Below are 10,425 nucleotides of genomic sequence, written 5' to 3' on the forward strand. Positions count from 1 at the left end.
ATAACAGTTTCACATATTTGGGTGTATATTGTCTAATGAAACTGTAGTTATATCGAAATGATACTGTAGTTGTATTGTAATGAAATTACAATATATATAAATGAAACTGAATAACAGTTCCACATATTGAGTGTGTATTGTCAATGAAAGTGTAGTTATATCGAATTGATACTGTAGTTGTGTTATAATGAAACTGCAGTGTATATAAAATGAAACTGAATAATAATTTCATATATTTGGGTGTATATTGTCCAATGAAACCATAGTTGAATTATAATTATAATTTAATGGTGTTGTAATAAGACTACAATGTGTATAAAATGGAATTCAATAACATGTCTCACTGTAATAAGACTATTGTATGTATAATGTCGAATGAAACTGTAGTTGGAACAAAATGAAATTCTAGTTATGTTAAAATGAAACTACAATGCATATAAAATGAAACTGAATATGTTATACAAATAGAGCTACTTTACGCGGAACGACGCAAAATGGGTGTCGCTTCTTTTCATTAAAAGAAACGGCACCGTTTTGGACCATGACCCACAATGCTTTGTGGACCATGGTTCACGGTATAATTTGCTAGTAATGTAGAAGTGGGTTGCTTAATGGTGTAATATATTTCGATCCACGACTTATTGTCATTTTTATGTTTGGGTTATAAACTCTCATATATTAGATTTAAAAGTAAAAGGATAAGAGTCAAATAAGCTATTCAATTTTTATGAAAAGTGCAAATAAGTTCTCAAACTCTTAGAAGTTCTAAATAAGTCATTGAACTTTGAAGAAATGATCAATTAGACACTTTTTTACCTCCTATAGCAAGTTAACATTAGGTTATAGCTGATTTAGGGGTGACGGTGGTTCTAGTTCCGAACCGACTGTTCTTGATTTTAGAAAATGACGAATCGGCAGTTCGAATCATTTTTTTTGGTAAAATCTATTTTTATTTTTAAAATAGTCCAAATATAACAATTTTTTTTTTTAATTTTACCATTTTGAAATTTTTAAAAAGGGTTATATCAAATATTTAAATTTTAAAGTTAAAAAACAAAATTGAACTTGCACTTAATTTTACCAAGATATGTAGAAAACTTAATCTTAGTAAAATTAAATGTAAGTCCAAAATTATTTTTATTTTTTAGTTTAACTTTAAAATTTAATATCTGATAAAACTATTTATTTAAATTTCATAATGAAAAAATTCTTTTAAAAAAATCAATTGTTGAATTTGGACTATTTTAAGAATAAAAAATAGAATTTATCCAAAAAAATAGTTTGAATTAGTAGTTTGAACCGGAAGGGTTATTTCGCCATTTTTCAAAATCGGGAATCGCTAATTAGGAATCGGAACCTCGGTCACCCTAAATCAACTATAAGCATATAACCTTTGTTAACTTGTTATAAGAGGTACAAATGGTTTAATTGCATCATTCTTTCAAGTTCAATGACTTAATTGCATTTTTTTTTTATCAAAATTGAATGACTTATTTAACACTTATGCCAAAATAAAATTTATATATATTTCTCTTAAATTGGATAATATTTTAAATATCGTATTTAAAAAATTACTGGAAATTTTGATCAAGCCCATGAAAATGCAGCAAAATCGAATTTGGCTTCCATATCTATCTCACTGCCCATCAAGAGAGAAACAACGAAAGCCATTGTTGAAGCACAAGAGGGATGCAATTCCTACTCCAAACGGGTATGGATTCGACCTTAAAATCATCCTCTTCGTCGGCATCGATTACACCATCACTGCTTTCAATTCTCACAAAGAGAAATTGCTACAGAAAAAGGTTCTCTTCAACCATCTCCACATCTCTTTATATAAAACATATATGATTGAAGTATTCCTTCATTTATCTGCTTTGATTCTTTCCTTGGTAGCAAACCGGAAATTTATAGTTGTGAAAGCTAGAGTTCGAATAGTATTTGGAACAGTATACTCTCACAGGAATTATATCTAACACCTGGTGGGTATGTGCAAGCATAGAGCAAATAAACATAAACTAAACAAGTGAAAGCTATGGGAAGTGAAAGTTTTTGTGATGATTTACAATTATCCATTGAGCAAGAGAGCATATCAACAAAACAAGCTCATAAACTGAAGCAGATATAGATAAAAGGAACCCGGGCAGAGCGGGTGTAAAGACTAGGATATGCAAATCTATCTTTCAAAACTGAAAAATCTAGCATAATAGAAAAAAGAAAAACATAGAAAATGGAAAAGTAAAAATCTTTTGAGAAGCCATCGTGTTTTATCAGTTCTAGAGCTCTGCAAGGTGAGGTTGTCATTTTGAGACGGCATCCTATTGTCCTCATTTTGTACATCATCATCAGACCAAAGGCTAGCAGATTGAACATGTTTCTTGTCTGTCTTCTTCAAGCTTGATCTAAAGAGCAGCTAGCCTTGTTGGATCTTTGCAGGAATTCCATTACCAAATTAGAAAACTCGGAAGATTTATCTTTCAGCAGTTTGGCAGGAGAATCATATTCAACAACCTTCCCTGCATTGACCAAAATGTCCATAGTAACAATATTAGGCATTATCCAATCACTTAGAAGAAGTTTCTTGCTTTTGGTTAGGATTGCTAATTAGTCTTTTAAGATCTTGAAATTGCTATATGCACTACTTTGTGTGTGTGTGTATATATATATATATATATATATATATATATATTAAATAACTACTTTGTATGCACTAAAAACCTATTTTGTTTAGTATTTTAATGTGTCCTTGGTTTTATATACTCTGTTTACTCCATAGTGCTGCTGGGTTTGAATCCTTACCATCACCAAGGACTAGAACCAGGTCATTGTCAATAACTGTGGGTATTCGATGTGCCACTGTTATGACTGTGCATCCGCTTGTTTCTTCTCTTATTGTCTTCTGAATCTGATTGTCTGTTGCTGTATCGACTGAAGCAGTAGCCTCATCAAGTACTAATATTCTCCTCTTTTGTAGTAACACCCTAGCTAAGCACACAAGTTGCCTTTGTCCTACACTCCAATTTTCTCCATCTTCCGCAACTGTACCATTTTCAGAGTTTCAGTAATTAATTTACTGAATCTAAACATGCATTTTCTTATAATTTCTTATAATGCATACCTGGTGCATCGAGGAACCTCTGGTCCTGCTGTAGTATCTCAGCAAGATTACACTTGTGCAAAACCTAGATACCAGGTCAAGTTAGTCAAGATCAAGATTAATTGTCATATGCTTCAAATATCAAGTCAGGTAATGTTTTTTCTTATGTTTACCTCCCAAATATCCTTGTCAGAGTGCTGCTCTAGGGGATCAAGGTTTGTCCTCACAGTTCCCTGGAACATAGTTGGATCTTGAGGTATTATACTCAACCTAGACCTCAGATCTTGCAAACCTATCTTTGAAATATCTACGTCATCTATCAGAAGGCATCCCTCTGCTGGTTCTACTACCCTGAAGAGAGTGTGGATCAGCGTAGACTTCCCGCTTCCTGTTCTTCCCACAACACCAATTTTCTTTCCCTCAGGAAAAGTGCAGGTGATTCCTTTTAGAACTCGAGGGAGATCAGGTCTATACTGCACACTTAAATTTAGAATTTCAATTCTTCCATTATGTGGCCAGAAGGATTTTGGCCTGCTGTTTTCAATTATCAGTGGTGGTTCACTTGGTATATTGGTGAACTGAAGAATTCTCTCAACAGAAATCATCTTGTTTTCAACATTACAGAGGTTCCATATCACCCAAGCTTGGAGAACATTTAAATTTAAAGCATATGTAGTTGCTAATCCTGCTAAGCCTGCAATCAAATTAATGAGTTTGATATTTTAATACAGTATTTCAATTAGTAGAATATTTTAGCTGTAATTTCAAGCTTTAATTATCACTAAATATGATGATGGTTATTATTCAAATGCATGGCTTAGGAAGAGAACAGGATGCACTTACTGGGATCAATGGCTGATCTGGGAAGGTTCACCAGTATGATAAGAAGAAATAAAAAACCAAGGTTGAAGAGAAAGTTTATTCGGACACTGAGCCATTCCATTGTGGCAGAGTTGTAAAATGCAACACGAGAGTAGCAATCAATGAGGCTCAGATTCTTCTTCAACAATCTGTCTTCCTGATTGAAGCAGCGAATTGTTACTACCCCACTGATTGATTCTGAGAAGTGATGTTGAACTGGAGCTTTCTGAGTGCCAACCATCCTAGCAAGTTCTCTAGCAGTGGTAATGTAATATGCCTGGAATTTAAAATGTTACCGATAAATCATTATATTGATTTTTTAAAATCTCACTATAATTGCATAAATTTTCAGGAATAACATTTATTCTTTGGAATGTCAACTTTATATGGTTTCTACTCTTTGAACTCATAAATAAGCAAGTAATTTTGTTGCAGGTTCTTGTAATCTTGGAGGAGATTGTTTTTACCTGATACCATATGGAGATGGCAATTATGATGAGGAAGATGAAAAAGACTGGCCAGGCAGCCTGGGACATAAGAACTATGATACTTAGTAATTGAATAAGTGCAAATACTAGCCCTGCCAATCTATATGGAATATCTGTATCCACCGTGCTTTGATCTGTGGAGGACTGAAAGGGAAGAAGAGATAAGTTAGAATTTGATCTGAACTTCTGATATTAAAAGAAATACACTAAAAGAGATTTTCTGTATTTGTGTATGTACTAACACGATTGAGAATTCTGCTTGAAGGTGTGGAGTCAAAGAATGACAAAGGTGCTCGAAAGACTGATTTGGCCATCTGAACAAAGAGCTGCTGAGCAGTCTCAATTGCAATGGTCGAAAGCAAAACTGCCCTTCCCAAGATAAAGATGGAGCTTCCCCCAGATAACAAGACAAATATCCTGAGCAATTTCGCTCTGGACATCCTGCCTTCTGTCTCTGTTCCCCATGTAATCCAGTAATTGCTTGCAATTTGCAGCCCTTGGAAGAGGATGTGGCACAGAAGGACAGGGGCAACAAGATATCCTTTATATGCAGCAGTGAGAAATATGGAGTATACTTTCCATTTAACTCTTCCAGTTTCTGTCTCTTCCTGATTTCTCTCAAACAGCTGATCACTGCCGGTGAGAACATCAAACTTTTCTTTTTCTTCAATTACATCATTCGTAGTGTTATCTTGTTTTGAAGAAGAATCTTGGGAACGGTCCACTTGATTTAGAGATCTTGTGTGGGCAACCATATGTCTATGCAGCTCACTAGTTGAGTCTACAATTAAATTTTCATATTTTCCTGATTGAACAGTCATGCCGTCTTTCATTACCTGAGCATAAAACATGCATAAAAAGTAAGACATGTATGTTCTAAAAAGTTAATACTAATTCATTATAAGACTTGCAGAGTTGCAGGTGAGTGTAATCTTAGCATACCAAGATCAGGTCTGAAGCATCTAAAAATTCCAACTGATGGGTGGCATAAATAACAGTTTTGCTGCATAAGCTCTCCATGAGACATTTCTGCAAAGTGATTTCCAGATTGAATGTGTTATCAAATCATTAAGAAAACTGAGTGATGTATAAACAGATTTTACTTGCCTTGAAGATATGAGCGCCGGTTTTTGCATCAACAGCACTGAAAGGATCGTCTAGTAAATAGATGTCTGAGTCACTGTACATTGCCCTTGCCAGCTGAACTCTTTGCTTCTGTCCCCCACTTAAGTTTATTCCTCTTTCTCCCACTAGAGTAAGATCCCCATCAGCCCACATACCAAAATCATATGTTAAAGCACAACATTCCACAACATCATCATAATATGTTTTATCCATTTCCCTGCCAAACAACACATTATCTCTTATAGTTCCTGTTTGAATCCATGCAGTTTGTGCAACTAGTGCTTTGGAGCCATATGATTTGATACTTGATCCAGAAACCTTTGGAATCTCTCCCATGATGCTGCACAGTAAGCTTGATTTGCCAGAACCAACCGAACCACATATTGCGACCTTGCTTCCTTTTTTGATTGTTATTTTATGATTTATCTTAATTGTTGATTTCTTGGAATCATCATACTCCCAAGCATATTCTCCAGGCTCAATTTCAAGTGCGACTTCAGATGTGTCAGAAGCGTGATAGCTGGTTAGCTTCTGTTGGTCTTCCTCTCCAATGAACTCTTGCATCCGTCTAACTGAAACCTTTGTTTGCACCACTGTGGAGATGAGCTCTGGGAGATTATATATGGGCTCTTGTAAAATCCGGAAAGTTGCTAGAGCTGAAAGAACCGTGCCCGCTGTTAATGGCGTGTTTGTCACAACACAAACGCCAAAGGTCACGACTGAAACTAAAGTCGGGGAAGCCCAAAAGAGGAAAGCCACAGCGGAACATGTATAAAGGTATCTTCTTAGCCAGCCCTTCTCGGTTTCTCTCAGTGTAAGGAGCTTGTTAAAAAACGCAGTTTCCCACGAATGTAACTTCAAGATTTTCATGTTCTTTAAGATTTCAGATGTGGCCTTAATCCTCGAGTCCTTGGCTTCCATGATCTTCGTCTGAAGCTTCTTCTGCATACTGGCAAACGGGATATTGCTCAACATCACAACGATCGTCGCAACAAAAGCAGCCGCGGAAGGAGCAGCACCCAAGTTCATGTACAAGATGAGCAATGCAAAAATGACCTGAAAGGGAAGTAACCAAATCCAATGGATGAACATGAAGAAGTCCCCAATCCTCTCCACATCAACATTGAGGAAATTAATGACTTTCCCTGTGCTCACACTGCCATGCTTAACTGTCAAAGACTTCTTGTAGGTCAAAGCCATGAGAGCTGCTCTCACTCTAATCCCAATGCGGTGAGCCCCAAAATACCATTGCCTTTGGGCAAGGGATTCCACCATCTTTGCAATGAAGAAGATGAATGAGAGAAGCAATCCCTTTTGCCAGTTTGAATTGTCATGCTTTTCTGACAAGAACTTCACAAAGCTTGTGATTAGCAAAGGGCCGATATAGGAAGCTATCGTGTTGGTTCCTATACAAACGAACAGAAATTTATGTTAGTACTGTTTATGCTAAACATAAAAACCCCTCCATGTTTAACGTCCCATTTACTTACACAAAATGAAAATAGAGAGAATAGGAATGCTAGGCAGGATTTTGAATTACAAATTTTGGTTGGATGCATGGTTGAGGAATAGAAAATGAATATATAGACAAATCATAAAAGTGCACATGCTTGAAATAAATAAAATTATATATACATATGCATGGCGACTGGCGAGCACAACAACAACAACAATAATAATAATAATAATAATAATAATAATAATAATAATAATAATAATAATAATAATAATAATAATAATAATAATAGTGTCTTCTCAAAATATATATATATATGGAGTAATAATAATAGTGTTGTTGTAATTATTATACAGTACCATTTTAATATAAATAGTCAAAGCGTAAAATTTCTGAGTTTTTTGCACTTTTGGTCCCACAACTATAGTGGCACTATCAAAATTGATCCACGACTTTCAGACCTTGCAATTTTAGTCCACGACTATTGTTTTTTTGGCAAAACTGGTCCTTCCGGCCACTTTTCCGTCAAAATTCTACCGGAGTAAAATTTCTTCATTTTTAAGAGGGCTAAATTTGACATTTCCCTTAACAATTCTTCCTAGATAAAAAACAATTCTTTATTGCAAAATATGGCATACAAGCCTCTTAAACATGTCAACTTTAGCCTTCTTAAAAATGAAGAAATTTTACTCAGATAGAATTTTGACGGAAAAGTGACCGGAAGGACCATTTTTGCCAAAAAAACAATAGTCGTGGACTAAAATTGCAAGGTCTGAAAGTCGTGGATCAATTCTGATAGTACCACTATAGTCGTGGAACTAAAAATGCAAAAAACTCTAAAATTTCTAGTCTATTCATTGAGTGTTATACTATTGTTTGGTTGGACTAAAGAATTACATGCATGATTAATCAAATGACTAAATTATCTATGCTCAAAATAATAAATAAATAGATAAATAAATAAATAAATATGTATAAAAATTAAATTAATATAAAAAAAATTTATTTATTTATATCGTATGTGCGTGGCACACACATACACAACAAAAGAGTAGTTAATATTATAGGGAAAGGACTATTCCTGTTGCAAAGGAATAGAGCAACTAATTCAATTTATTTTAATGTAATATTATTTTAATCTCAATTTATTTCGTGAACTAAACATTACCTAACAACTAGTTTAGTAAGAAGTTGCAATTTCTTTTCCAAATAACTCCAAAACTTAAAAAATATAGTTCTCATGTTTGATACCAGCTAAGAGAATAAAAGCTTCATGGAATTGCATAGGATTAAAAATCCATGCATGTCCCCTAGGATTTTTTTATTATTATTTTTTAGATTCCTTAAGTTGTGCGAAAAAAATTTGGAGCTTTTAGGCAAAAATAATATTCTCTATCTAATCATAACTTTGTATAATAATAAATAATTGATTATTATAGTTTAATATATTTTATTATAATATTATAAATATAATTAATTTTAATTTATAATTTTAAAGCTATAATACAATTTATTTCATTATTATTGTTATTATTATTTTGGTGTACCTAGGTTTTGCCACAGAATTTAATTGTAAGCATCTCTTTTGAGTGGAACAAAAGGTCTGCAAATTTACAATTGCTGCATACCCAAAACCAAACTAAGGATCGAAACCTTGCCTTTGGTTATTATTATTAGCAAATTAGACATTAGAATAGATGGAGCAAGTAAGAGTTTAGAGGATATATATGATTATTACCAGCAAAAATAGCATTTATTGCAAGAGGCCTCCAGACGGAATAGAGAATGGCAGATTGCAGGGAATTAGGCATGAGAGTAAGAGCTTGTTCCAACACAAAAGAAGCTTGATGAGCAGCATCTAATCTGGGAACATTACTTATATCTTCCACTCTAAGCTTCTCAGCATACCCTTTCTTAAACAAAGGATTAAGCCACATAAACGTAAGCCCACTCCAAATCCCTCCTTTTGAAAACTCATCTTTTTCATCATTATTATCCTCCTCTAATAAGGCCGCCCTTTCAAGTAACGCCTCTTGCACCATATCATCATTGTTTTCCATGCCACCAGACTATATATATATATATATATGATGTTCTTTAGTTGATGGAGTTGAGGTTTTCGATCAAGAACGCAAAAACTCTCGTCTTGTCGGCTGGTCTGCGGGGTTAGGGGTATTGTATGAATTGAAGATACTTCCTTATCATATCATATATGATATATATATATAGAAGAAGACTTGCATTGAGTCCACTAGATATATAGAATCTTAACAGTTAGTTATCTCATCTTTAATTACGGAAACTTCCAAATTTGTGAAGACTATAATGACTTCTTTTTACAGCGTTAGTTGCATAATTTAGAACATAGTTTCCTAAGTTAATTGCCACTTCCCAATTTGTGATCTGATCTCTCACCAATTCAAGTATTCAAAATATATATTAAATAAAATAAAAATTTCTTGAAAAGTTATTAATTAAAGCATTTGGTTCATTTAATTCTGTTAAAGACTTAAAGATACGGAGTATTAAAAAAAAAGGTTTAAGATATCATTTGCTACACTGAAAAAGGAAAGTATTTATTCTAGTTTCCTAAGTTAATTGCAACTTCCCAATTTGTGATCTGATCTCTCACCAATTCAAGTATTCAAATATATAATAAGGAATAATGGTCAAATAGGCCACTGAACTGTACACCAAGTTGCAGTTAGGCCATCGAACTCAAAAAAAGTACAATTAGGTCCCTGAACTACACAAATTCATGCAATTAAGTCTAAAATGACCTGTTTACCTAATACTTTGCTGACGTGGAGGTTGTAGATTTTAAAAATTATTTTTAAAATAATTTTAAACAAAAAATTAATTTTTAAAATACTCCGGCCGTTCCTTCGTCTCCATGGCAGGAGACGAAGGTCTCCAGCCATGGAGACGATCTTCGTCTCCTGCCATGGAGACGAAGACCTTCGTCTCCATGGCCTGGAGACGAGGACCTTCGTCTCCATGGGCAGGAGACGAAGGTCTCTTCGTCTCCCCGGCCGGAGAGACAAAGAGATTCGTCTCTCCGGCCAGGGAGACGAAGAGACCTTCGTCTCCTGGCCATGGAGACGAAGGTTCGTCTCCATGGCAGGAGACGAAGATCGTCTCCATGGCTGGAGACCTTCGTCTCCTGCCATGGAGACGAAGGAACGGCCGGAGACGATTTCGTCTCCGGCCGTTCTGTTTTTTTTTTTTTTTTTTTTTTTTTTTTTTTTTTTTTTTTAATTTTTAATTAATTTTTTGTTTAAAATTATTTTAAAAATTATTTTTAAAAATCTCAACCTACATAGCAAGTAAACATGTCATTTTAGACCTAATTGCATAAATTTGTGTAGTTCAGGGACCTAATTGCATCTTTTTGAGTT

At 34.4% G+C, this 10,425-nt stretch overlaps 1 protein-coding gene and 1 long non-coding RNA gene across 2 annotated transcripts; one reads left to right on the plus strand and one right to left on the minus strand.

The window, feature by feature from the left end:
* The first annotated feature begins 1,580 nt into the window (after positions 1–1,580).
* On the plus strand, positions 1,581–7,050 carry LOC109163817. Its single transcript, XR_002051332.1, has 6 exons — positions 1,581–1,805; positions 3,919–4,221; positions 4,394–5,085; positions 5,360–5,701; positions 5,838–6,348; positions 6,452–7,050. It is a non-coding gene; the product is annotated as an uncharacterized LOC109163817 (long non-coding RNA).
* Positions 2,182–9,084, minus strand: LOC109163816 (putative ABC transporter C family member 15). The gene is made up of 10 exons (XM_019312527.1): positions 8,766–9,084; positions 5,554–6,977; positions 5,389–5,475; positions 4,689–5,282; positions 4,426–4,590; positions 3,941–4,235; positions 3,271–3,791; positions 3,119–3,182; positions 2,800–3,039; positions 2,182–2,516 (listed from the first exon to the last, which is right to left on the minus strand). Exons 1-10 carry the CDS (start codon positions 9,067–9,069, stop codon positions 2,392–2,394), a joined length of 3,819 nt encoding a protein of 1,272 aa, XP_019168072.1. The 5' UTR covers positions 9,070–9,084; the 3' UTR covers positions 2,182–2,391.
* Between the last annotated feature and the right edge of the window lie 1,341 nt (positions 9,085–10,425).

Source organism: Ipomoea nil, unplaced genomic scaffold (genome assembly GCF_001879475.1).
Source record: "Ipomoea nil cultivar Tokyo-kokei standard unplaced genomic scaffold, Asagao_1.1 scaffold3043, whole genome shotgun sequence".
Taxonomy (NCBI): Eukaryota; Viridiplantae; Streptophyta; class Magnoliopsida; order Solanales; family Convolvulaceae; genus Ipomoea; species Ipomoea nil.

What these genes read in the sequence shown, in the direction of transcription:
- LOC109163816 (XM_019312527.1), bottom strand. Translation starts at nt 9,069, where the DNA reads ATGGTGCAAGAGGCGTTACTTGAAAGGGCGGCCTTATTAGAGGAGGAT. An exon ending in AATAAATGCTATTTTTGCTG is followed by an intron (nt 6,978 to 8,765) that starts GTAATAATCATA and finishes TCGTTTGTATAG; the next exon opens with GAACCAACACGATAGCTTCC. An exon ending in CCGGCGCTCATATCTTCAAG is followed by an intron (nt 5,476 to 5,553) that starts GCAAGTAAAATC and finishes ATCACTTTGCAG; the next exon opens with AAATGTCTCATGGAGAGCTT.